Below are 25,443 nucleotides of genomic sequence, written 5' to 3' on the forward strand. Positions count from 1 at the left end.
GTTCCAGTGTATAGTTTATACATTGTCGGAAGGCAAGTTATTAGTTTATAATTTTTAGGGTAGCTTGCAGATTGACTCTTAGTGGCAGCATTGTTTTTCTTGTTAGCCATGTTGGTGTCTGTCTGTGTGCGCTTATAAGAAAGATGTTAATACTTTTAGCCAGAAGTTAGGTACTGCATCTGGGCCTGGGGTTTTCCAGTTAGAAGCTTTTCTTAACTTTGTTTCAATTTATCTGGCTGTTACTTCATCCCATTTCATATCCTGTACCTTTGAACTTCTTATTCTTTCTTTTACTTCTTCTGTCCATTTGCAACTTTGTTATGTTCCACAGGATCTTCGTAAATACTTCTCCAAAATGTCTCCAGTTTTTCTTTTTTTGGTGGTTTTTCAACTCCTTTTACCTTGTTTCCCAATTCTCTATAAAACTTTTTTGGGTCATCAATAAATCAGTTATTTTGCACTTTCTTTATATTTATCTGTGTATATTCTAAATTTTTCTGCCTGTGCTGATATTTTTAGTTTATTATTTGTGATGGTGCATGATAAATCCTGATTTGTTATAATACTGTGCATTGCTTTTATCATGTCTATCTTTCTGAGTAATTTTGTTGATCTGTTCCGTCTTCTATACTCTAACAGTGACAGTTCTTGTCTTAATTGCTTTATACTTTTCTCCATTTGAAACTTCCATGATGGTATTCAATTTCTCCCCTTCCTTTCCATCACTACCCTGTGTTCTTGTGGTAGAACTTTATCAGTTATTAATTTAGCTGCACAGTAATATATCCTGTTTACTTCTGTTATATCACATGGATCTCTATGGACATTCCTAATTACTGCATTCATTTGTTTTATCAGACTTCTAGCTTTTTGGGTTTTATTGAGCTTCTTGGATGGTGCAGCGGTAGCGTTGCTGCCTCACAGCAAGAGGTTCTCCCATTCGATTCTCAGCTGGCGTGTGGGGAGTGCCTTCTGTGTGGAGTCTGCATGTCCTCTCCGCGGTTGGGTGACATTCGAAAGACATGCATAAATGGGCGTGCCTTCATTGAAGGTTGGACGTCAAGCTGGCACCTAGGCGTTTGTGAAAATCTACTGCCAATCATTAGCGGACCGGAGTTCCGCTGTGGTGACCCCTAACCAGGAAAAGCCGAAAGACAAACAACAACAACATTGAGCTTCTTGGGTTTTATTTAGTTCATTTAATATTGCTATTTGATGGAAGGAGCTTTAGCAAATTGTTCCTACTTCTTGGAACAAGCACCGTCAGGAAATTGGAAAACTTACAGGTTATAAATCATTCCAACAAAACTTTACAGATATCTAAATGATTTCTACAAATGCTTCTGTTTTTTCTACTCCTTCTTCCACAAACTCCAGTTAGTGACTAGTCTAAGTGGCCTGAATCCTAATGTAGGAACTAAACTATATTAATATATCCATACAAGAGTACTGCACTCAGGCTTTTCTAGTCATCCCTTTCTTTACTTTTCTTTTCCAACAATCCCTACTCACTTAATACAACTGATACTGCCAATCACTCTGCAGACCATTGTTTTGCTGTGGTGACCCCTAACCGGGAAAAGCTAAAAGAAGAGAATGACCCTACCTCTGTCATTTTGCCTTTAAAACTTTAATTTTAGTTCTCTGTTCCTGGAATACTGTACTGACACACAAAACAAAGCAGTATTGCATCAGCTTTGCAAGCGGGACATTGTATTCCAATATATATAACTTGTAATACGGGTGGCCGCAGTGGTGCAGAGGTTAGCGTTGTTACCTCACAGCAAGAAGTTGTCCTGTTTGATTCTCGGCTGGGGTGTCTGCATGTCCTCCCTGTGGTCATGTAGGTTTCCTCCCACATTCCAAAGACATGCAGTAGGTGGATTGGACATTCTAAAACGTGGCCATAGGTGAGAGTGTGTGTGTGTGTGTGTGTGTGTGTGTGTGTGTGTGTGTGTGTGTGTGTGTGTGTGTGTGTGTGTGTGCGTGTGTGTGTGTGTGTGTGTGTGTGTGTGTTGTGTGTGTGTGTATGTGCACGAGTGAGTGGTACAAATGAACTACCACTGCAGGGCTAGCCACCTGGCAGTGTAAACCTTGGCTTGAGATGACTGTCACTGCAAAAGTGACATCCCAACCCCATGTGCAAAATGGGAAAAGGGGGTGAGGATGGATGGATATATAACGTGTAATACTGCAATGCTGAACTTTGCAATTTAATGTCTAATACTGTAAACTCTAGTTAAATAAATGTTGTACCATGTGCTGCAAATCATATTAACTTTGTAATTTTTTTGTGCTTCTGTACTTGTGTCATTGCAGAAAACATTCCCATGAGCAGCTCACATACCCAGTTCAACAAACAAATTAAATAAATAAATTGCAGTAACCTGTTGCACTGTGTAGTTTCATTAACTAGCAGAATCCAATAATTACTTTATATCACCACCTAGGAAGCTAATTTTTAAGTGGATAACTTAAAAATTTTTCAAGTGACATTTAACATGGCTTTTGAAATCTTCAGTTTCAAAGGTTTTAAAGTTTTAAAGGTTGCAATTGCTCTCGAGTGCACTCTTGCACACTCAAACTAAGTGTTTTCTTAGTTAGATGCCACACTTTAACAGATCTCCATGGTGTTAGTGCTTTATTTTTAACATTAACATTCATCACTATATTTCCAGCTTAGTAATTATTTTTATGTTTTTCATCCTACTTAGGTTTTTAGTTGTATATCTATATACATGTTCATTCATATTATGCTATGTTTTTGACACACAAACCTGATGAAGAATTTATTTAATACAAAAGAGATCTTTGTTAAAAGTTGTATATTTATTAATATTTATTCTGGTAGATGTCTAGTGGTAGATCTTTTTGTTAGTCAGTCATTTTCTTAGTTTCATAATTAATAAAGTTTTGGATTAGTTGGTTAGCCCATACAAAGTCTTAATAAACTGGTCTTAGATTGTAATTTATCTCTAGCTTTTTAGTTTCAGTTCTAAGGTAGCACAGTCTCAGTTTACACTATGGTGGTAAGGGGGAAGGGGGGGGCCTTGGTGAAAGGAATGATTTTTAATGTTTTTATTGCTCTTAACAGAACCCCCCCCTCTGTAACCACTCCCTTGCTCCAAACAACCTGATTATATTTAAATAAGTAATATTTTTGATGCTTTTCATTATACTTAACTAGAATAGTTTGTTTCAATAAAGGATATTCCATGTTTAACTCAGCTGTGGACTACCTGCTAGTTTCCATTTAATTATTTTGTAGCACTTACTTTACAGTTCGATTTTTATTAAGTGAACTAGGCACATAACATAATTTAGGAAGTAAACATCACACCCTCCACACTGTGAAGTTTCCTCATGGTTTGAAATATTCAGTTTCATACATAAACAAGCAGTTCTCATTTGCACTAGAGGTAACTGGTCTTCACATTCCTTGTAGTTTCACAGCAGGCTCTAACTGGATCATACTGTTTTACTTCACTATTTTCCATTTCAACGTACATTAGATAAAATGAAATGCTGTACAATACCAAATTAATGTGAGTCCCAAATGATGATATAGTAGTACTGTAAGGAATTACTTTGCACAATTTATAATAAAAAAATCAGAAATATAGTCTGACAGCAGTTACATTTAAAAACAGCACTGCTGACAATCAAATTTAGCTACAGTCAGATGATGTTATACCTTAGTTTTGCTGCTCACACGTGAGTTTCAAGTTGTAACTAACACCTGCTGTTACTTTGAAAACCATCACAGCATTCTTTTTAGAAAGAATTCAAAATAAACAGCAAACGTACACAGTTAAATCAGAGCATGATAATAAATAAGTTCATTAACTAAAACTGACTCAGATGTGTCGGGTTGCCAACTGCCCAGAATGTTTCTGGGCAATCCACAATTAAGGGACACTGTCACTGACACTGAAGTACACCAATATATGTTTAATTGAGCACAGTAATATTGTATGACAATCCCCTCAAGGAGAGGTTAATGTGCACTTCTATTCTGCATGCATTTTGCTTTCACATACATGTCCAGAATTGTTGATATGAAAATTTGGCAACCCTTCATTGTTGAATTATCCTAATTTAAATGGAATTCTGCAAGCTGCATTTCAACCATCTTTACTGATCCCTTGTAGGGCTCTATGTTTTGTGTAAAAACGCACTGCTGCTGCATTTAATGCTTCACTTAACCATTTTGCATTATCTCCATTGCACAATATCTGCATTATTTTTCTTTGTTTTCAGCATCACACATTGGTTGTCATATTTTTAGACTGCTACAAACTGATTCAACCTGTGCAGCCCCGTGTACATCACTTTTTATAAAAATGAATACTCCGTGGAGGTAGAGGGCAACATAACTCTACAAGCATCCAGAAAAAATTGTGCCTTTTGGCAAATTATTGAGTTTTATTGTTATTAAATAATGACAGACATTTGAGTTTCAGACTGTATGTCCCTCAGAAAATGCATGCTAAAGGAAAAATTGATCCTAGCAACATTCTAAGTTTATAAGAACAATTTTTAAGATATGTCCCTATTTTCAGGTCACTGATCCCCCCATTGTTTTTGGCTTTGTCTCTGACTCTTGAGCTAAAAGTTGAGATATGTAAGGCAGACATGTTCAGATTCTAATAAGCCTCTCTCACATAAAACACAATATGCACACTCACAGAAAGACAAACACATGTAATTGGGTATACAAGATTAAATACTGAGTATGTGCATTCAGGCACCGTTTATGGGACACCAGAAGCTATAATTTGTAAATGAATATAAAGGCTTTTTGAATCATGACTATGCATGATGCTTACTACCCTTCAAAAAATGGGAACTCAGATTTAGGAAATTAATAATATTTTAAGCTTCCTTTGGTAGAAGAGTTTTAACTTTTTCTTCTTTTTCTAGGAGACGAATAAATCAAATCAAGCTTGTTACGGGCCCAAATAAAATTTTACTTACGCTAGATGATGTTACTTTTATAAACCCTGAGCTCAGTCAAAGGGTAAGTGCTGCTTCCAGTAAAGCCATGCAGTAATACTAACATTGTAAGGTGTATCTGATCACGAGCAGTTAATAGTGTGATACATGTAATGAGTGTAGCACTTACTGCCTGTACATGTGGAACATGAATGCTGTAACTTAACAAACAGAGCTCTCAGCACTGGACATAACAAGTCTAGACTAGACTTATGTTTGTCCTTTAGATTTACAGGGGCTGAACAATGCCCTACTTAGATTTGTACTGCTCAGAGGAAGTGGTGCATGTAAATGAAAAGTGCTATTAACTTACACAATTATTTACAAATTAAAATTATTTCATAAGCCTGAAAGAAAAACTAACAAGAATTACATATTTATCATTGTGATTTAGTTTAATACAAACTGCAAGTTTAATAGCGATCCTTTTTTATGCTGAGTTAGGGGTGTATGTCAATGATAATCTAGATTATCTTGTCAAGAGGTTTAAACCTGCTTCCCTGAATATGGTCTGTTACAATCTTAATTTTAAAATACATCATTTGCTCCTGGGTAGTCATTTACCATGACATTGCAGACACCTTTCCTACTTCAGTAGCACTAACAGGAACATGCATCACATTTGCCTATGCCTATGTGTGATCTATAAGTAAACAGATGAACTGAAATGTTGCAACCCCCTTCAGGCATTCTGTCTACCTTATTTATCTTGAGTGTTGCAGTATAGAGGGGTGACATGGTGGTGTAGGCTTTGTCTATGTTCCTCACAGTCCTTGCTTTCTGGTTTATTTCTCATATGGGGTGTCTTCTGTACAGAATCTGCACGTCTTCCCTGTTTCTCTGTGATTTTTTTTTTGATGGTGCTGTTCTCATGAACAGTCACAAAGACATGCTGATAGGTAGACAGGTGGATTTCTAAATGGCTGTGTTGTGTGTGTGTGTGTGTGTGTGTGTGTGTGTGTGTGTGTGTGTGTGTGTGTGTGTGTGTGTGTGCACATGCACACGTATGTGTCTGAATGTATATATTGCCTGCAATGGTCTTTCATACATGTAGGACTGGTCCTGTGCTTTATGCCCACTAAACACTCATATAGACTGAGGTTTCCCACAGTACCCATAAGTAGCATAAAGCAGGGATCATAAAATGAATGAATGAGTGCAGTGCTGCAGACAAGCATCACTTTAGAGCCATTTGAACTGAACTGCTGCGCCCCCCCCTCTTCATGCATTCCATTCAGGCTTTAGACTTGATGGGCACATGTTAACAAGTTCTACAATAATATTTTCCTCAGCAGCATTCCCACAGGTCAAGAATTTAGATCCATGTGCAGATATTTTTCAAAATACTCTCTCAAAACTTTTTACACAGTGTAGCTACATATGTTGTGTTTTGTGTGTGTGTGTGTGTGTGTGTGTGTGTGTGTGTGTGTGTGTGTGTGTGTGTGTTGCATACACATATGAGTACACAGTTTGACAGAGTTGTTGAAGAGAAACTGTTTAATTTCAACTGGTGCATTAAGAATCTGATCTGCTTAGAACATTTCAGTGTCTGAATGAAAACCTACTTAGAATGTATTTATTAATTTTATTTTTGAAATACATATCACTGTACCTGTTGTCTCTCAGAAATGTGCAGGTTGACCTATTCTGTTAAATCCATGAGGACACTATGTTTTCTAATTTTTTCCCTTTGTAAATAAGGAGGATAAAACAATCAACAGGAGTTACTGAACGAGTGAGTACAAAGAATGTATATACAGAAATCAATCAATTACAACAGACGAAGTGTACCTACACTCTTATTTATTTGCATATTACCTATTTATTTTATTAGCTCATTTGAATTATCGTTCACTAGGTTTTTTGATGCACATTCTCTTTCCTCCCTTTTTTCTGTAAAAAAAAAAAAAATATATATATATATATATATATATATATATATATATATACATACACATATATTATATATAAATATATATGTTTGTATATTTTACACATATATTATATATAAATATATATGTGTGTATATTTTACACATATATTATATATAAATATATATGTGTGTATATTTTACACACACACACACACACACATACATATATATATATATATATATATATATATATATATATATAGATAGATAGATATAGATATATATAAATGTATGTAGGTATGTATTTATAAATATGTATGTATGTGTGTGTGTGTATGTGTATATATATATATATATATATATATATATATATATATATATATATATATAAATAAAAATACCTACCTTTGATTGAGACCGCATTTCTTTGAATAGGAATAGGCTAGCTGATCTCACATTGGCTGATCACATGTACCATCTTTTCTTCAATATGAGATTGCGGTACAGCAAGGATTTGTACTTTACCCACTGTAGTACGATCTTCAGAGTTGGTATATATAATAAGCAGGCGGTGTTGGGGTGGAGGGGAGCTTGACCACTGGAAACACACACACACACACACACACACACACACACACACACACACACACACACACACACACACACACACACACGTATATATATATATATATATATATATATATATATATATATATATATATATATATATATATATATGTGCGTGTGTGTGGATGTAGCTAGTTTTAAGGTAACCTAACATGATAGCATATTATAAAATGGAATTTAGATTTTAAGTCAAATAATCCATTATTATATAAACTAAATTTAATATCACTTTTGTTTCAAGTGACTGCTGGTGCTTTTAACGTAATTTTTGAGGATTAAATTTAATATCACTATTACCTGACCTGGGAGGAAAGAAAAGATCTGCAGGCGGCCACTGTGGTGCAGCGGTTAGCATTGTCACCTCACAGCAAGAGGTTCTCTGGTTTGATCCTCAGCTGGGGTGCCTTCTGTGCGGAGTCTGCATGTCCTCCCTGTGGTCGCGTGGGTTTCTTCCGGGTGCTCTGGTTTCCTCCCACATCCCAAAGACATGCTGTAGGTGGATTGGACACTCTAAATTGGCTCTAGTTGTGACTGTGTGCATGTGTGTGCCTTCTGTGGAAGGTTGGGCGCCAGGCTGGCAACTCGACACTGTAAAACTCCACTGCCAATCATGAGCGGACAGGTGATCCACTGTGGCGACCCCTAACCGGGAAAAGCCGAAAGAAGAAGAAGAAGTAAATGAAAGTGGAATTGTAACTTTCATTTCTATTTAGTAGAATGTCACACTGACAAGTCTACTGCAAAAAATGATTTTAGAGATATTTTTGAAGGGGTGTTTGGGATTTACCAAATTTTAACAGGGACTTATAGGTTGACAGGTTCATAGGTAGGTACTAGGCTATCGGCCCAAGGGCCTATGTAAGCCTAGCCAGCAAGGTACCATAGCTTACGCCACCCAAGAAAGTTATTTTCCTGTGCCACTGTCCAGCAGAGACACAGAAGTGATCCCCGGGGTATATTTCCTATTTCCCATCCACTCATCAAGATTTTATTTGAAGTGTGCTAATGAAGAGCTTTGCTTGACATAGATGGGTAGCTTGTTCCAGAGTATAGGAAGTCTCTGGGACAGGAATCTATCCCTCCAGCGTGTCCTGTTTATTGTGGTGATAAGGTTTAGGTCCCTAGAGCGTGTAGCTTGGAGGGATTGGGATTTCTTTAGGTGTAGCATGTCCAACAGCTCTGGGTTTGACATAGCTTTATATGTTAGGCAGAGATCACCTCGGAGTAGGCGATATGCTATGGAGTAAAGCTGGAGTTTTTTGAGGTGATCAGTGTAGGGCATTTGTTTGAGGCCAGTAATCCTCTTTGTGAGGTACTTCTGTGGCCTTTCCAGCTGCTGCAGATGTCTTGTGAGGTACATTCCAAAAGGGGCATTGTACTCTATAATGGGTCTAATGAGTGATGACTAGAAGGGGACAAAGACCTCTTTTTTCCTGGATGAGAACCCTTTTATGATGAGGTGTGCCATGTAGAAGGACTACTGTGGCGATGTGGCTATCAAAGGAGAGACTACTGTCCACCTGGGTCCCAAGGTCTCTTATCACGCATTCGGTGTTAAGTATATTGCTGCCTATGTGGTAGTTCATGGGTACAGAGTTTTTACCAAAGGGGATGACACTGCACTTTTTGGCTTTGAGCTTGAGGCCATGGCTCTGACACCAGGCATCTGTCTCAGTGAGGCCCTTCTGTAGGATGTCCACATCATTTGGGGACTTGACTATGGCTCCTAGTTTGCAGTCATCTGCGAACTTCATCAGCCAGAGGCCATCTGTGTTTGCCTGTACTTCAGAGAAGTAGATACCAAACAGGAGAGGTCCCAGGATGGAACCCTCTGGCACTCCACTTATCACTTCCTTGAGGTCAGATTTGGAGTCTGCAACTTTAACAGTGTGGGTTCTGTCAGTGAGCCAGTTGGCAACCCATCTTGTGACGTAGGGATTTATACCTAGTTTAGTGAGTTTAGCTATAATTCCAGAATGGGGGATGGTGTCGAAAGCCTTGGCGAGGTCTAGATAGGCTGTGTGAACCACCTTACCCTCATTCACGGCTTTGGTGACTGCCTCAAAGAAGTCGATCAGGTTCAGGAGGCATGATCTGCCTTTCACAAACCCAAACTGGGTGGGATCCAGAGTTTGGAGGTTACCAATGTCTTTGTTTATGAGTTCCATGATGATACGTTCCATGGCCTTGCAGACCAGGCTCGTCAGGCTAATAGGTCGATAGTTCCCGGGATCAGTGGTGGCTCCCCCTTTGTGGAGTGGGATAACTGTTGCTGTGCGCCATTCAGTGGGCACAAAGCCTGATGCGAGGCTATTATTGAACATGGTGCTTAAGTGGGGAGCCAGTTTGTTCTGAAGTTCGTATAAAACGCAGCCTGGGATGTTGTCCGGTCCTATGGATGCTGTGTTTTTGGCTTTAGAGAGTGCAGCTTTTACCTGCATAGTTGTGATTACAGGGAGTCTGCATTCTTCCTGCATAGATATGGGCCCTTTAGGGGGTGAGAAGGGGGTAAAGTTAGCACTGAACCGATCTGCCAGGATGTTGGCAATATCAGTTGGTTCTGTAATTTTCGTGCCTTTGTTCTGTAACTCAGAGCAGATCTGGGTGTTGCCATCCAGATTCTTGACATAGCTATAGAATGCTTTGTGGTTGTCCTTGGATTTAGTGGCGATTTTGTTTTCGTAGCTAGCTTTGGAGGATCTTATAAGGGATCCCATTTTCTTACTGAGAATGAACAGGGAGCTCCTCCACTCATGGGATTTTACTCTCTTTTGCAACAGTTTCTTCCTTCTGTTGTACAGTTTGTTTATGGCAGGGGACCACCAGATTGGCTTCCTTTTTTTGGAGGATAGCGTCTTGGTTCTGTTTGGGATAGCATGATCCATGCACTTGTGTAAGTGCTTATAGAGTGCATTTGTGTAGGATTCAGCAGTTGTAACTGTATTGTCCATCTGCATGGGTGTCATGAAGTTCACCACTTCTGTCTTAAGAGCATGAAGTTGACTTTGGAGAAATATTTTGCTGTGGTTTCCTTAATGGGGGGTGGGGACGGGATGTGGATATCAAGGGTGATAAGCTTATGGTCGGATCGGACCAACGAGGAGTTGACTTCAGGTGTGGAACTCCGGTCACTTATGTTGGTAATGACTAGGTCTAGGATATTGTTGCCCCTGGTGGGGGTGTGGATAAGTTGATCCAGGGCATTGGAGTTTATGAATTCAAGAAAGCGTTGAGCTAAGGAGTTGGTACATGAGTAGTTTTCCCAGTTAATGGTGGGGTAGTTGAAGTCGCCCATTATTAGGGTGTTTGGTTGAACCCTAATATTTTCCAGTACATCAAGAAAAGAGGAGTGGGAATCCTTTTTTTCAGAGTTACCTTTACTAAGAGGATATTGTGTTTTACTAGGTTTTTTTTTTAACATTAACTAGGTGTACAACAGAGGGTCAGAGATTTCCCAGAGGTTTGTGTTAACTGTTTAATGTCAGACAGAGGAGAACATTTGGATGGGTAAACTAGTTCATGCACAAATATGATAAGAACTGAGGACATATACTGGCTAAACATAATTACTCACTTTCTAATAGTAATTTTGACACTGTGCTCAGCAGCGAACCTAGCAGTTCTGTTATACAATTACTCAGCTTTATGTAAAAATGAAGATCATAGGTTAGCAATTATACAGAGTACAGCAGGGAAGGAAGAATGTGCTTGTCAACTATTGGCTGACGGAGATGTTTTAGCCCTATACAGCTTACCTAGAATGTGGTTAGTTCTAGTTATGGTATTCTTCACCTGCATATCAAACTTAATGTGGTTATGAAGCGGTGGGATTTAATAGTGATGAGTTGCTCACCTTTTGAATTATTTACGGGAGTGCTGGAAAGAATTAAAAGAAGAGCCTAAGCTGTCTGTCACCATCAGAAAGAATGTGTCTACAACTATAAAAAGGACCGAGTTTGCTTTACTAAGATTTAGACGAAGGCTCAAAGAGTTTAACCACTTAATGTTTGCAATGAAAAGAGGCCTGCAATGCTGAATTAACTAGGGTAATTGACCTTAGCATTAGCACTTCCCATACCGAGTCATTATCTAAAAACATGCAGATGACTTTTGGTCCAAGAAACAGTTCTTTATTCACACACTCTCTAGTACCTCAGCTTACTTGCCTTCTCAGAAATAGTTACAGAGTCATAAAAAAATCCTTGCTTTTACATAAAAACTGCATACAATTAATCAATTAAAATAATTAAGTCAAATTCATTTAATGCTGTAAAAAGTGCTATATACTTTAGTTAAGAAAACCTTTCCAGTTAAGTTCCTTGTTAAGTCATTTTGATGACGGTGATACATTTAAGTACATACATTCTGTTTTTGGCTAGTATTTTCTTTACATTTCTACTTATTAGAATGACACAGTGCTGTTCCATTATTGCAGCCTTAAAGCCTTCAAAGTATTCTGTTGTTGTTGAGTCTTTCGGCTTTTCCCGGTTAGGGGTCGCCACAGCGGAACTCCGGTCTGCTAATGATTGGCAGTAGATTTTTACGTGCCGAGTTGCCAGCCCTGACGCACAACCTTCAACAAAGGTACGCCCATTCACACGTCTCCACACAGAAGACGCTCTAAGCTGAGAATCGAACAGGACAACGTCTTACTGTGAGGCGACAATGCAGCACCACCACCGACAATTAACTTTTATATGCACTTCCATTCTGTACTTGAGCACCATTTTTTGTTTTGCCAGTATAACATTTACTGTGGATACATTTTTTATATTTATTACTAACTCAGAGACATATGTAATGTTTCTGTTGACTTTACAATACTCATAATATTTTAAAATCAGTATCATTACAAACACATTGACACATATTATGAGCCCCACAGGCAAATGTTCTTAATCCCCTACTGTCTGTACCCATGGCTGTGATCTAGGACATCTGCAAGGCTTCTCTGTCTTTTATATGAGATATAGGGACATGTGCACAGCACCTTTCTACAATAATATTCACCTGTTTCTCAATATTGCATGTACATTTCCATATGCAATGACATTATGAGTTACAAAAATGTACAGATCTTACTGTCCTCTATATCTCCTGTATTAAATTTCTGCTACCTTTGGAAGCTCCTTCCTTTTGGTTATTTGTAAAAATTGAATTAGAATAGCCTTTGCATTATAACTGTTCATTAATTAATACACAGTGTTCTTAATTTGTATTAAGAAATTCAGGTGGCAGTTGTATCAGGTGATGCTGATCCTAGTTGCAGCTGTTGTAGAAGTTTGTAAACAGTGTGCTTATAGTTTGAACCGAGAAAGTAGATATTCCTGATGAGAGAAAATATAAGAATCAACATGCTGATTAGATGAAATACTCTGCTGACAAGAAAGGGAGTAGTACGTTTTGCTACAACCATCATTTGTAACATGAAGAAGCCAAATGGCATAGAATTCTGGCGTGTGATTAAGGAACTAATCAATACTACCCCATAGCTTCTTGGGATTTTTTTTAGTTTAATTGTTGTTTCAGACAGTAGTGCAAAGTTTGCTGAATTTGCAGTTCTGTGACATTTAATGAAATCTGAACTAAGAGTAAATTTATGAAACACAGTCCATAAAGTACATCAGTTCTACATAATGATTTTGATCTTTACCGATATCCAAGGAAGATTAACCTGTTAAAATGTTCATATGTAAGTGAGCAGTGCTGTTGAGTGTGTTAACGTTACTTTATTAAAGAAAACAAAGCTTTTGGGACAACAATTCCCTTCTTCAGTGTTCAGTTAAAATAATTAAAACATCACTTAAATATCAATTAAAACATATCACATGACAGCAACCCCCCAATCATCATTTTGAAATCAAACTATATGACATTAAAGTGAAATATATTTATCTATTTGTTTTATTTAACATTTGTAAACTGGGAAAGTTGACTTGGAACAAAGCCAATTTTCAGCAGAGGTCTGGGGAGAAACGCTCCAGACGCATGTCTTTCTAACACTATAATCTAATATATAAAAATAATATAAAAGAACTATTTCAAGCTAATTTGTCCTTTTATATTATTGAATTGTTGTCCTGAAAGCTTTGTTTTCTTAAATAAAATAGCATTTCTATAGTCCGGCGTGTTTTTTGTATTTTGTGCTTTTTGCCGTGCACTTGGATTTACTGGTGTAGGATCCTGGAATAGTTGGTTTTGTCATGAGTATGTTAGGAAGGCATTTTCCATTGCAGATTACAGCATCATTAAGTGACAGTGCATATTGCAGCCAACTTGAGAACAATGGGGTCACGAATAATATTCAGGGCATTTCATCAACTTTACTGTGGCTACAGCCAGCAAACCTCATCATGTAATTACTAACAAAGTTCAGCCATAACTACCTAGAGAAATATTAGTGAGTTCTGTTGCCAGAATCTAGCATGTAATACTGTTACAATGAGTATCAATTCTAGCGGTAGACCATAGGATTTAAACTTGGTGTTGAATGGGAAGAGATGGCTAATACCATCTACTAAACAACTCTACTCGAAATGCATATCATTTCTGATTATTAGCTCAGATGTTATTTCAAATCAACCCATAGTTAGCCTTCTCAGCAGCTAAGACTGGAGAGACACAATGCCTGGCAAGTTAGCCAATACACTGGATGGCTCTATGAGATTAATGTCTGTGTTTTAGAGAAGGTTAAGGAATTTGTTTTTTCAAAAAATAGAAGGGAATTTGCTTGGAGGTAGCACAAATGATACATTCTGTGAGTGTTTTGTGATCCCTTTGATAATATATACCTCAACGGGTCTTTAGCGTGCTCTACAATGAGAATGTTTTGGTAAATTAAGGAAGACTGCACTTGTACTTATTAAAGCTGGAGGAAAATTTGTCACTGAGTGTAAAGGAACTGCAAGTTCCAGATTCTGATTTATTTGTTTCTGTAATTATCAGTAACTGTGCTTTAGAGGATGACAATAAACCTACCATGGTAATTTATCTCTTCATCATGTCATCAAGAAGACTTCCCTGATATTTATATAGCTCTTACACTCAAGTCAGTGATCCGTGATTAAATCTGATGTATTCAATATCAGTCATCATGACTTTTAGTCTAACAAAAATTCATGCTTAGAAACTGAATTGCAGAATTCTACTCAAGGACATCCAAATGCACCTGAGTGCTCTAGGTGGTAGAGCAATGCATTGCTAGTATATGTAGGAAGTCAACAGAAACATGTAATTTGGAATGTTATGGTATTACTTTGTTTTGCTCTAATTAACTGAAGTATAAGTATGGTAAAAGAAGAAACAAAGCAGCACCTTTAACTCTTACAATACTACAGAGGCAGGGTAGATATGTGTTTACATCCTCTACATTTCAATAAATCATCTCGGCATAATGGAGCGCCTTCTGTGTGGAGTCTGCATGTCCTCCACACGGTAGAGAGGCATTCGAAAGACATGCGTAAATGGGCGTGCCTTCGTTGAAGGTTGGGCATCGAGCTGGCACCTTGGCACCATAAAAATTTACTGCCAATCATTAGCGGACCGGAGTTCTGCTGTGGCGACCCCTTACCGGGAAAAGCCAAAAGAACAACAACAACAGTCTGGTGAAATGAATGTTATGTCAAAATATTTTGACAAATTATAAGGACAACAAAACAACACTTGAGCCTGAGTCTACATATGTGTGTGTACGAGTTTGCACATGGACTTACATAAGTAAGATCTAAACTTCCAAACCTCCAGTGCGGTGTGTGAGAAGACTCCTCAAGTAACTATAACACACTGAGGCAGTAGTGTGTTAGGGTAGGTCAACTTTTATTAAGGGCAATGTTTCAGAGTATGCATAGTTTAGCAAAACTGTTTTAAGAAAGCAATAGTTTCACCAAACTCCTCCTCTTCTTTCGGCTGATCCCATTAGAGGTCAACACAGCGGATCATCTGTTTCCATTTCTTCCTGTCCTCTGCATCTTGCTCTGTCACACCAACAACCTGCATGTCCTCTCTCACCACACCTATAAACCTTATCTTAGACCTTCCTCTTTTCATCTTACCTGGCAACTCCATCCTTCTCCCAATATACCCTGCATCCCTCCTCAGCCCATGTCCAAACCAATGCAATCTCACCTCTCTGGCTTTGTCTCCAAATTGTCCAACCTGAGCTGACCATCTAATATGCTCATTTATAATCCTGTTCATCTTCATCACACCCAGTACAAATCTTAACATCTTTAACTCTGCCACCTCCAGCTCTGACTCCTGCCTTTTTTTCAGTGCCGTAACCAACCCATATAACATAGCTGGTTCTCACAACTTACGTCTGGAAGAAGGTACCGGAGCTTCCACTATAGGATTACCAGATTCAGGAACAGTTTGTATCCTACAGTTGTGAGACTTATTAATACGGACACAAACCATAATACCTGAAACATTGAAGCCTCTTTTTTTTTCATTTAATCCTGCTGCTCTGACCTATTACCGCCAGCATTACTATTATGCAATATGATGGCTATACTGAGTCATGTCTAAGGTTAACAAGAGCAATATGGTAACCAAACAGCTGCTATATACTAGTGTCTATTTATTCTCTATCTTAACAGTGTAAGAGTTTGGTGGTGGGTATTTATTTATTATTTATCACTGGATAATGGGTATTGAATGTGTTTATGTAATGTGAACTACCTCTTGCATGTCATACGTGTTATTTAAGGGTCTATATTAGAACACCCAACATTCAGAATTTTGAGTGTTCTAATATCGAACTTTATGAATCGAAAATTTAAAACATCGAACATTCAGAACAGTGAATTTTTACCTAGGGAAAAAATTTGCTGTTCCAAAACACATACACACAACACAAGCACACCAAACAAAGAGCAATCCACACACGTACACCTAAACTCTTACACCTAACCCTACACTAAACTATACATACACCACTAACTATCCACTTACCTTAACACAAACCCTAACCCTAAGGTTCGTCACTATCGGACAGTCACCTCACCCACACCTTAACCCTAACTCACCTACCCCGTCCTAACCCTCATGTCCACACAATCGCACACTTACCTGACCCACGCCCTAACCCTAACTCACCTAACCCGCCCTAATCCTCACATCCACACAATCGCACGCTTACCTGAACCCGACCCGTAACTTTTCACCACAGTGCTAAAAATACTGAAGCAACAGAAACAGACAACCAAATTCTTTCCCTAGGAAGAAGTAAGGTTTTCTGTTTCTTCGATATTTTCAGCGTTTGCTGAAAATGGGTTGATATTAGAACACTCGAAATTTTGAACGTTCAGTGCTCTAATATAGACCCTTATTTAATTTCTTATGTTATTCTTTGATACCACTGAATCTAAGTTATTTGCACTGCATTTCTCTCATGAGCTGACATTTGGAATTTCATTTACACTGCATTTGTGGGGTCCTAAATGCCAATAAATGTTCTTTGAATCTTTAGTCTCACTATCATCTTGTACACCTTCCCTTTCACTCTTACTGGTACTCATCTGTTACAAATCACGCCTGACACTCTTCTCCACCCACTCCACGCTGCCTGTACTCTCTTCTTCACCTCTCTTCCACACTCGCCAGTACTCTGAACTGTTGATCCCAAGTATTTAAACTCATCCACCTTCGCCAACTCTACTCCCTGTATCCTCACCATTCCTGCCTGTACTCTCTTCTTCACCTCTCTTCCACATTCACCACTGCTCTGAACTGTTGATCCCAAGTATTTAAACTCATCCGCCTTTGCCAACTCTACTCCCTGCATCCTCACCATTCCTGCCTGTACTCTCTTCTTCACCTCTCTTCCACATTTGCCACTACTCTGAACTGTTGATCCCAAGTATTTAAACTCATCCGCCTTTGCCAACTCTACTCCCTGCATCCTCACCATTCCTGCCTGTACTCTCTTCTTCACCTCTCTTCCACATTCACCACTGCTCTGAACTGTTGATCCCAAGTATTTAAACTCATCCACGTTCACCAACTCTACTCCCTACATCCTCACCATTTCTTTATCCTCCATCTCATTCACACACATATATTCTATCTTAGTCCTGCTAACCTTCATCCCTCTCCTCTCTAGAGCACATCTCCACCTCTCCAGGGTCTCCTCAGCCTGTTCCCTACTCTCACTACAAATCACAATGTTGTCAGCAAACATCATAGTCCACAAGGACTCCTGTCTGATCTTGTCTGTCAACCTGTCCATCACCATTGCAAATAACAAAGGGCTCAGAGCTGATCCTTGATGCAATCCCACCTTGACCTTGAATGTATCCGTCACTCCTACCACAGACCTCACCACTGTCGCACTGCCCACGTACATACCCTGTACTACTCTTACATACTTCTCTGACACTTCCGACTTTCTCATACAATACCACAATTCCTCTCTAGGCACTCTGTCATATGCTTTCTCTAAGCCCACAAAGACATAATGCAACTCCATCTGACCTTCTCTATACATCTCCATCAACACCCTTAGAGCAAACATTGCATTGGTAGTGTTCTTTCCTGGCATGAAATTGTACTGCTCCTAAGTAATCATCACCTCCCTTCTTATCCTAGCTTTTACTACTCTTTCCCAGAACTTCATTCTGTGGCTGATCAATTTTATCCCTCTGTAGTTACTGCAGCTCTGCACATCATCCTTATTCTTAAAAATTGATACCAATACACTTTTTTCCACTCCTCAGGCATCGTCTCACTTTCCAAGATTTTTGTTAAATAATCTGCTTAAAAACACCACTGCCACGTCTCCTAAACACCTCTATGCTTCCACAAGTATGTCATCTAATAATAATTGTATTATTATATTAATAATATATTAGTTTTATGATAATATAATAATAATCCAAACTGTGATTCTGTAATTAATAACATTTCACACACACACACACACACACACACACACACACACACACACACACACACACACACACACACACACACACACACACACACATATATCTTTATGTGGTTTGAACAGTACAGTGCAGTATAACAGTAGGCACATTATATAGAAAAATGTCACTCAACCAATAAATCTTAAGTGCAGTGACAGAAAACTGGAAGCTTTAGGAACTTAGCATTGGTGCTTTCTGTAAGAAAGAGGAATGACTGATATTTAAATTCAACATCTTACAACCCTGAGGCATGAATAATGAGTTGGCAATGAATTTTTGGCTGTGATATGCATTTGTGTATTCCTGATAATGTTGTGAAGTCTGTCTTTTCCACTCATTATTTCTTGTACTCATTTCAATCTGAGTTACTATAAATGTCCTGCTTATGTAGAGTACCCCACGTCAGCACAAGTTGTGTAGTTATCACAGGGGGTCACTAGAAGCCCTGTGAATTCAGCTCTTCTAATCCTGCTGTCCTAGCTTTACACTTAATGAGGAATTTATTGATAGAGTGACTGTTTTATACATTATATACCTACTGCTATGTGTTTCAGTTTAAGAAGACCATAGGGCAGAGGCACTAGTTAAAGTATGAGAAAAAAGTCGGCTTTATTCATACACAATTTGATTTTTGTGAAGAAAGCAGATGTAAGCCACCTTCACAAGAGGAGGGAGCATAATCGAGGCTGGAAAATGACAATACATTTTAAACCTGAGTCATAGACAAGGGAGCCCACATGATTTTTTGCAGGGGGGTGCAAACCCAGAGCCCTGCCCACCCCCCCACGCAGCCATTTCAGTGTCCCATGACCTGGCTATTTCTCCCTAGTTGCCATACACACTGTTCAAAACTCTATGTGCATGCTTTTTTTTTGCTTTACTTCTACAGTATTACAGATATTTCGATTTAATTTACAATTTTTTAGCACAAACACTGATAGACATTTGACAACGAAAACAGACTTGGCATTAAAACTTTTCTACCTTTGAAAGTCACATTGACTGAAACAGCATTGAAACCCACATTCAAAGAAAATGCATCTGCCCATTGGCAGGTTAAGTTTACCTTTGGGCTGTTTTCAAATCATTGACCCCTTGCACATGTTTTAGGAACATGCAAAAGTTCATTAATACAATCAGGAAGGTGAATCAATTCTAATATATAATAATTGAATTATATCCCTTGTATAATACAGCACCACGTGATAGAATGTATTTTAAATTTATAGTTTTGAACATTTTCCCAGTAAACAATGAAATAAAACATATGGGCTAATAATGACAAACTGCCCAGTTTCATTTCAACCATAATAGGCCACTCAAACGTCTGTCATTACAATCCACCAATATCTGTCAATATGCACAATTTCTGCAGAAGTAAAAGTCATCTGAATAATTCCACATTAAAAAGATCTGAAACTAATGAAGAGGTTGTTGCTGTAAAACAAATTGCATGTCAGTGTTTCATCTACAAATTCAGTGCCTGTTGCCCTTGAAGAATAAATTGCCTATGTTACATTAAAAGAAATGGTAAGCTGGTATATTGCAAAAGGGAATGGGTGACAAACTGAAAAAAGATGTTCATAGTTACTAGGCATGTCATCCAAAGGAGGACATACTCAGGACTGTGACACCCCACCCCATGAAAATACAAATGTGCATGTTGTGCGAGTATAAGCTACAGCCCTCCGTATCAAGACAAATGTATGCAACTTGCTGTGCTACTAATACTACTTCAAAATTCTACACCACAATAATGATACCATTTGCTGAACAAAACAGTTGCACATTTTAAGCAGAACTAGCATGAGCAGCAGTAAACTTCTCTTCCCTTGAAGATCACAATTCCTGGAAAATGCACTTGAAAATAACTTCCACCTGCTAACTCTACCTAGGTCATATCTCTCTCTGTCACACACACACACACACACACACACACACACACACACACACACACACACACACACACACACACACACCTCAACCTGTTAGTGCAAGAAATCTGGACAAAGCCTAAAATAAATAGGGACAGTCAGATGACAAATATTGCTCTGATGAACTTATAAAATTGCTATAGAACAGGATTCTGTTAGTATGCATTTTTCAAAAGGATATGACACATAAAACTCAAAATGTTTGTCATAATTTAGCAACTGCAATACTTTTTAGGTGGAATATGGGGCAAAAATCTGGACATTCTGCTAAAACCTGGATAGCTGAGGGGTATGCTACCTTTCTCTGACACGCACACACACACACACACACACACACACACACACACACACACACACACACAAAATCTCTTAGCACAAGTAATCCGGACAAAGCCCGTTATAATGTTGGAGAAAAAGGCTTAAAACTAGGGGCACATTTAGAAAGTTGCTAGAATAAAATGATTTGTGTTAGAATGCATTTTCTGAAGGATATGAAGTCTGAAACTGAAATGTATTGTCATTTATTATCGTTAATCCTTAGCTCATCCCAGTGATTTGCAAAAAAAAAAAAAAAATATATCAGAATTTTTATGAGGAACAGACTAAAAATATAAAGCAGAAATCTGGACAATCTGTAAAAATCTGTACATTTGAGAGGTATTACACACACATAAATCTCCCTACCTCCTTAGAAAGTAGATAGAAAAAATCTTTTGGGTTTCTAATACCGTGACAGGAATGTACTCCATTCCCAAGTCAAAGTATGATTAAAGTTCATGATATTAGTACTGTTTCAGTCTTTGATTTCAGCCAAAAGTGCTCTTCACAGCACCTGCAATGTGCCCAGGAATGACTCCTCCTACAATTTGTATGGAGTTACATGTATTAGTGGAAAATCTAAATATGACTATAGAATCTTTTTTTATAAGACCCTTTGCTCCTACTACTACTGGAACTATCTGGCTATCTTTCTTCCACATTGCTCTCGTTTCTGCCTATAAGCCCTAACTTTGATAGGGTTTCTGTCTATACACACTGAGCAGAGTGGATAAGAGTTGTTGACCGCAGCTGTCAGCTGAGATATATAAGTATCCTGTTTTTTTCTCTCGATTATTTATACAGATTATTGTTTTTAACAATTAATATATAGCACTTTTATTGTCTGCTTTTTAGTCTTCGAGTGTATTTTATTGCTATTATCTAATCTGCACAAGTAACTGATTTGTCTGCAGTTAAAAGTATTCTGTATCTTTACAAATCTTTATCTGTTTGAGGTTTTCTCTAGTGCAACTGGCTGTAGGCTATTGTTTCTAGCTGAAGCCTCTCTTTAACTTGGCTATATTGTGTTAATAGTCTGCTGAGTGGGGGCTGGTTCTTTTGTGTTCTTGTAAAAAAAAAAAAAGTTGTTCTTCTGGTATTTAAGCCCTAACTTTGACAGGGTTTCTGTCTATACACACTGAGCAGAGTGGATAAGCGTTGTTGACCGCAGCTGTCAGCTGAGATATATGTGTCCTGTTTTTTTTCGATTATTTATACAGATTATTGTTTTTAACAATTAATATATAACACTTTTATTGTCTGCTTTTTAGTCTTCGAGTGTATTTTATTGCTATTAACTAATCTGCACAAGTAACTGATTTGTCTGCAGTTAAAAGCATTCTGTATCTTTACAAATCTTTATCTGTTTGTGGCTTTCTCTAGTGCTACTGGCTGTAGGTTATTGTTTCTAGCTGAAGCCTCTCTTTAACTTGGCTATATTGTGGTAATAGTCTGCTGAGTGGGGGCTGGTTCTTTTGTGTTCTTGTAAAAAAAAAAGTTGTTCTTCTGGTATTTAAGCCCTAACTTTGATAGGGTTTCTGTCTATACACACTGAGCAGAGTGGATAAGAGTTGTTGACCGCAGCTGTCAGCTGAGATATATAAGTATCCTGTTTTTTTTGATTATTTATACAGATTATTGTTTTTAACAATTAATATATAGCACTTTTATTGTCTGCTTTTTAGTCTTCGAGTGTATTTTATTGCTATTAACTAATCTGCACAAGTAACTGATTTGTCTGCAGTTAAAAGCATTTGGTATGTTTACAAATCTTTATCTATTTGTGGCTTTCTCTAGTGCTACTGGCTGTAGGCTATTGTTTATAGCTGAAGCCTCTCTTTAACTTGGCTATATTGTGTTAATAGTCTGCTGAGTGGGGGCTGGTTCTTTTGTGTTCTTGTAAAAAAAAAAAGTTGTTCTTCTGGTATTTAAGCCCTAACTTTGATAGGGTTTCTGTCTATACACACTGAGCAGAGTGGATAAGAGTTGTTGACCGCAGCTGTCAGCTGAGATATATAAGTATCCTGTTTTTTTTCGATAATTTATACAGATTATTGTTTTTAACAATTAATATATAGCACTTTTATTGTCTGCTTTTTAGTCTTCGAGTGTATTTTATTGCTATTAACTAATCTGCACAAGTAACTGATTTGTCTGCAGTTAAAAGCATTCTGTATCTTTACAAATCTTTATCTGTTTGTGGCTTTCTCTAGTGCTACTGACTGTAGCCTATTGTCCCCACCCTCCCGCTCAGTTGATGTCTTGCTCTTATACTTGGTGGCTTTGCAGTTGCCCGCCCTTACTGTAAATTGGATCTGTGACACTCCTCCCAGTCTAGTGTCATTAGCTCGTGCTACCTAGTACAGAGAGAACATTTGATAAGGCCTTCTGTTTCTCCTTTTTCCCTTTAAAAAAAAGTAAAACTTTTTTTTTTTTGCCTGAACCTCCTTGTGTTCTGACTGTGCTTCTCAAACATTTTGGAAATATAGAGTGTATTTCAGAGCATTTATTATAACTGTAATTGCCTTAATATTGCTACAACTCAAGTGCTCTAGGTTGCACTGCATCTGAAGTGTTTGTGTGTTTTAGCTGCTTTTCTGTATATATAGACTTCTCTGTTTCTTTAACTAAATAAGCTCTGCAAAGTTGTTTTATTGCATTCCTGCCTGAGTTTTTTTTGCACTTTTAAAGTTTGTTTTTGCTTAGTTTAACTGGTAGGCTACACACTCAAGTGCGCTAGCCGAATTAAAGCATTTACTGTGTTTCTGTACCTAATTTCTGCTACTTTGTAAAAAAAAAAAAAATCCTTGTTTCCCGCCTTTACTGAACTAGAATAGTCCAGTCTTCAGGTATTGCTGATCTCTGGGCTGTGTCATAGTTCCTCTGTTGCCCATATCCTTATTTGGATAGGAGGAAGCTTCTTTGTTCACCAGTGAGAGTGGGGAGCTCTGAGCAGCCAATCTGTCCCTTGAGGAGTGGTTCCAGCCCAGTGACCTGTAGCTTATTGGCTGTTTTGGGCCATTTCCTATCTCTTTCTAACCCCCTGCTTTAAAGCCAGCTTTAGCGCACTTTTGCGCTTGTAATTTAAAGTTTGTCCTGTTTGTTGCATTTACCTGTTGAGGCTACACACTGAAGTGCGCTAGCCTGTGTTACATATTTATTGCATTTTCCTGCTGTTTGTTGCAAAAAAGAAAAAAATGTTTCCTTGTTTCCTGTCTTTCCTGAACTAGAGTAGTCCAAATACAGGCTTTGCTGTATTTTGGACTTTTGGAAAGTTCCTGTGTTGCCCATTTCCTTTCTTGGATAAAGGGAGGCTTGCTTCTTTGTTCACCAGTGGCAGTGGGGAGCTTGGAGCAGCCTATCTATCCCTGGAGGAGTGTTCCCAGCACAAGAATCTGGTAGTCTATTGGCCATTTTGGGCCAATTTCTAGCTCTTTCAAGTCCCCCTGTATAAAACCTGCTTTAGCGTGGCTTTGCACGATTTTGCACATAGTGCAGCATTGGGCAGTGCCGCTTAATTGGGTTTAAACCATTGTCGGCTCCACAAAGTCTGCTCTTCACTTTTTCCCTTAGAACTGATCTAATTCTCATAATAAATACCCTATTCCCACTCTAAAGCCTGGCACTTGCTCACTATAGCAATTATATAAGTCAGCACTAAAAAATTAAAAGCACTACACCCTCACAAACTGCCCTTGAGTACTTTGTTCCCCATTGGCCCTTTTTTTCAATTATAAAGGAATTCCCAATACTATTCTAGCATGTCCAAAGGTCATTTGTCAATCTTCTCTCTGGTCCAGCTGGTGAATCTGGGAATCTTGAGGCAATGTTACAACTGCCTCATGTACACAGACAATCCTCTCCTCCTTCCAACAAATTCCAACACATGTGAGAGATGCAACCATATAGCCAAACTGGAGGCTAAGCTCTCTCAACTCAGTACTGGCGTAACCAGTCAGGAGGAGAAGGAAACCACACTCACTACAATTCCAGTCTCACATAGACCTACCACGACAGCAAACCAAACACATAAACACACAAAAACATACTCGGAGGCTCTAAATAAAAATCTGCCTAAGCAGCAGAGACCTCCAAAGCAGACACCCAAGCAACTGCTACCCCAAAACAAAACACATGCAACACATAGCTGAAAAAGCCAGTGTGCCAAACAGTCACAGCCCTTAAGGCTAAACAACACACCTGATACACTTGTAATAGGTGACTCTATCGTCAGGCACACTGACGTCCCGCTCACCAGGCTGAACAAGGAGAAGGTCACGGTGAGCTGCCTGTCGGGTGCTAGGATCCGCCACATAACACAAGCACTCAGGTCACTCCAAGGCAAGTACAAATATGACGCAGTCATTGTCCATGCTGGTGTGAATGACCTGAGACGTACCTCTCTGGACTGCATGAAAAGAGACATAGAGGAGCTCTCTGAGCATGTAGCCCAGGCCGGTATGACTCTGACCTTGAGTAGCATCTTACCCTCACCAAGAATGATGCCACAATATGAAGACAAGATGATCAATTTCAACAAGTGGCTTAAGTATTGGTGTCATTCAAAGGGGATCCAATGCCTGTCTGCCTGGGATGACATGCTCGACAAGCCATGATGCTTCGCTAGGGACGGCTTGCACCTGTCACCCCTGGGATTTCGGATATTGGCAAAGGCTCTTGCCACCCCCATAGTGCCTTTTTTAGGCAAGGCTCAAAAGACAAACCCACCTCCATAGGTATCACAAGGGATAAGAAACTAAGAGTAATGCTA

At 38.5% G+C, this 25,443-nt stretch overlaps 1 protein-coding gene across 1 annotated transcript in view; it reads left to right on the forward strand.

Moving 5' to 3' along the window:
- The window catches only part of GUCY2F (guanylate cyclase 2F, retinal), a 571,373-nt gene that overhangs the window by 160,576 nt on the left and 385,354 nt on the right, over positions 1-25,443 (forward strand). Inside the window, exon 5 of the mRNA XM_044057284.1 lies at positions 4,924-5,020. Coding sequence (XP_043913219.1) covers positions 4,924-5,020 — 97 coding nt within the window. The remainder of the gene's footprint in view (positions 1-4,923; positions 5,021-25,443) is intronic.

This window comes from Protopterus annectens, chromosome 15.part0 (assembly GCF_019279795.1).
Source record: "Protopterus annectens isolate FY-2018-M chromosome 15.part0, PAN1.0, whole genome shotgun sequence".
NCBI classification, from domain to species: Eukaryota; Metazoa; Chordata; order Ceratodontiformes; family Protopteridae; genus Protopterus; species Protopterus annectens.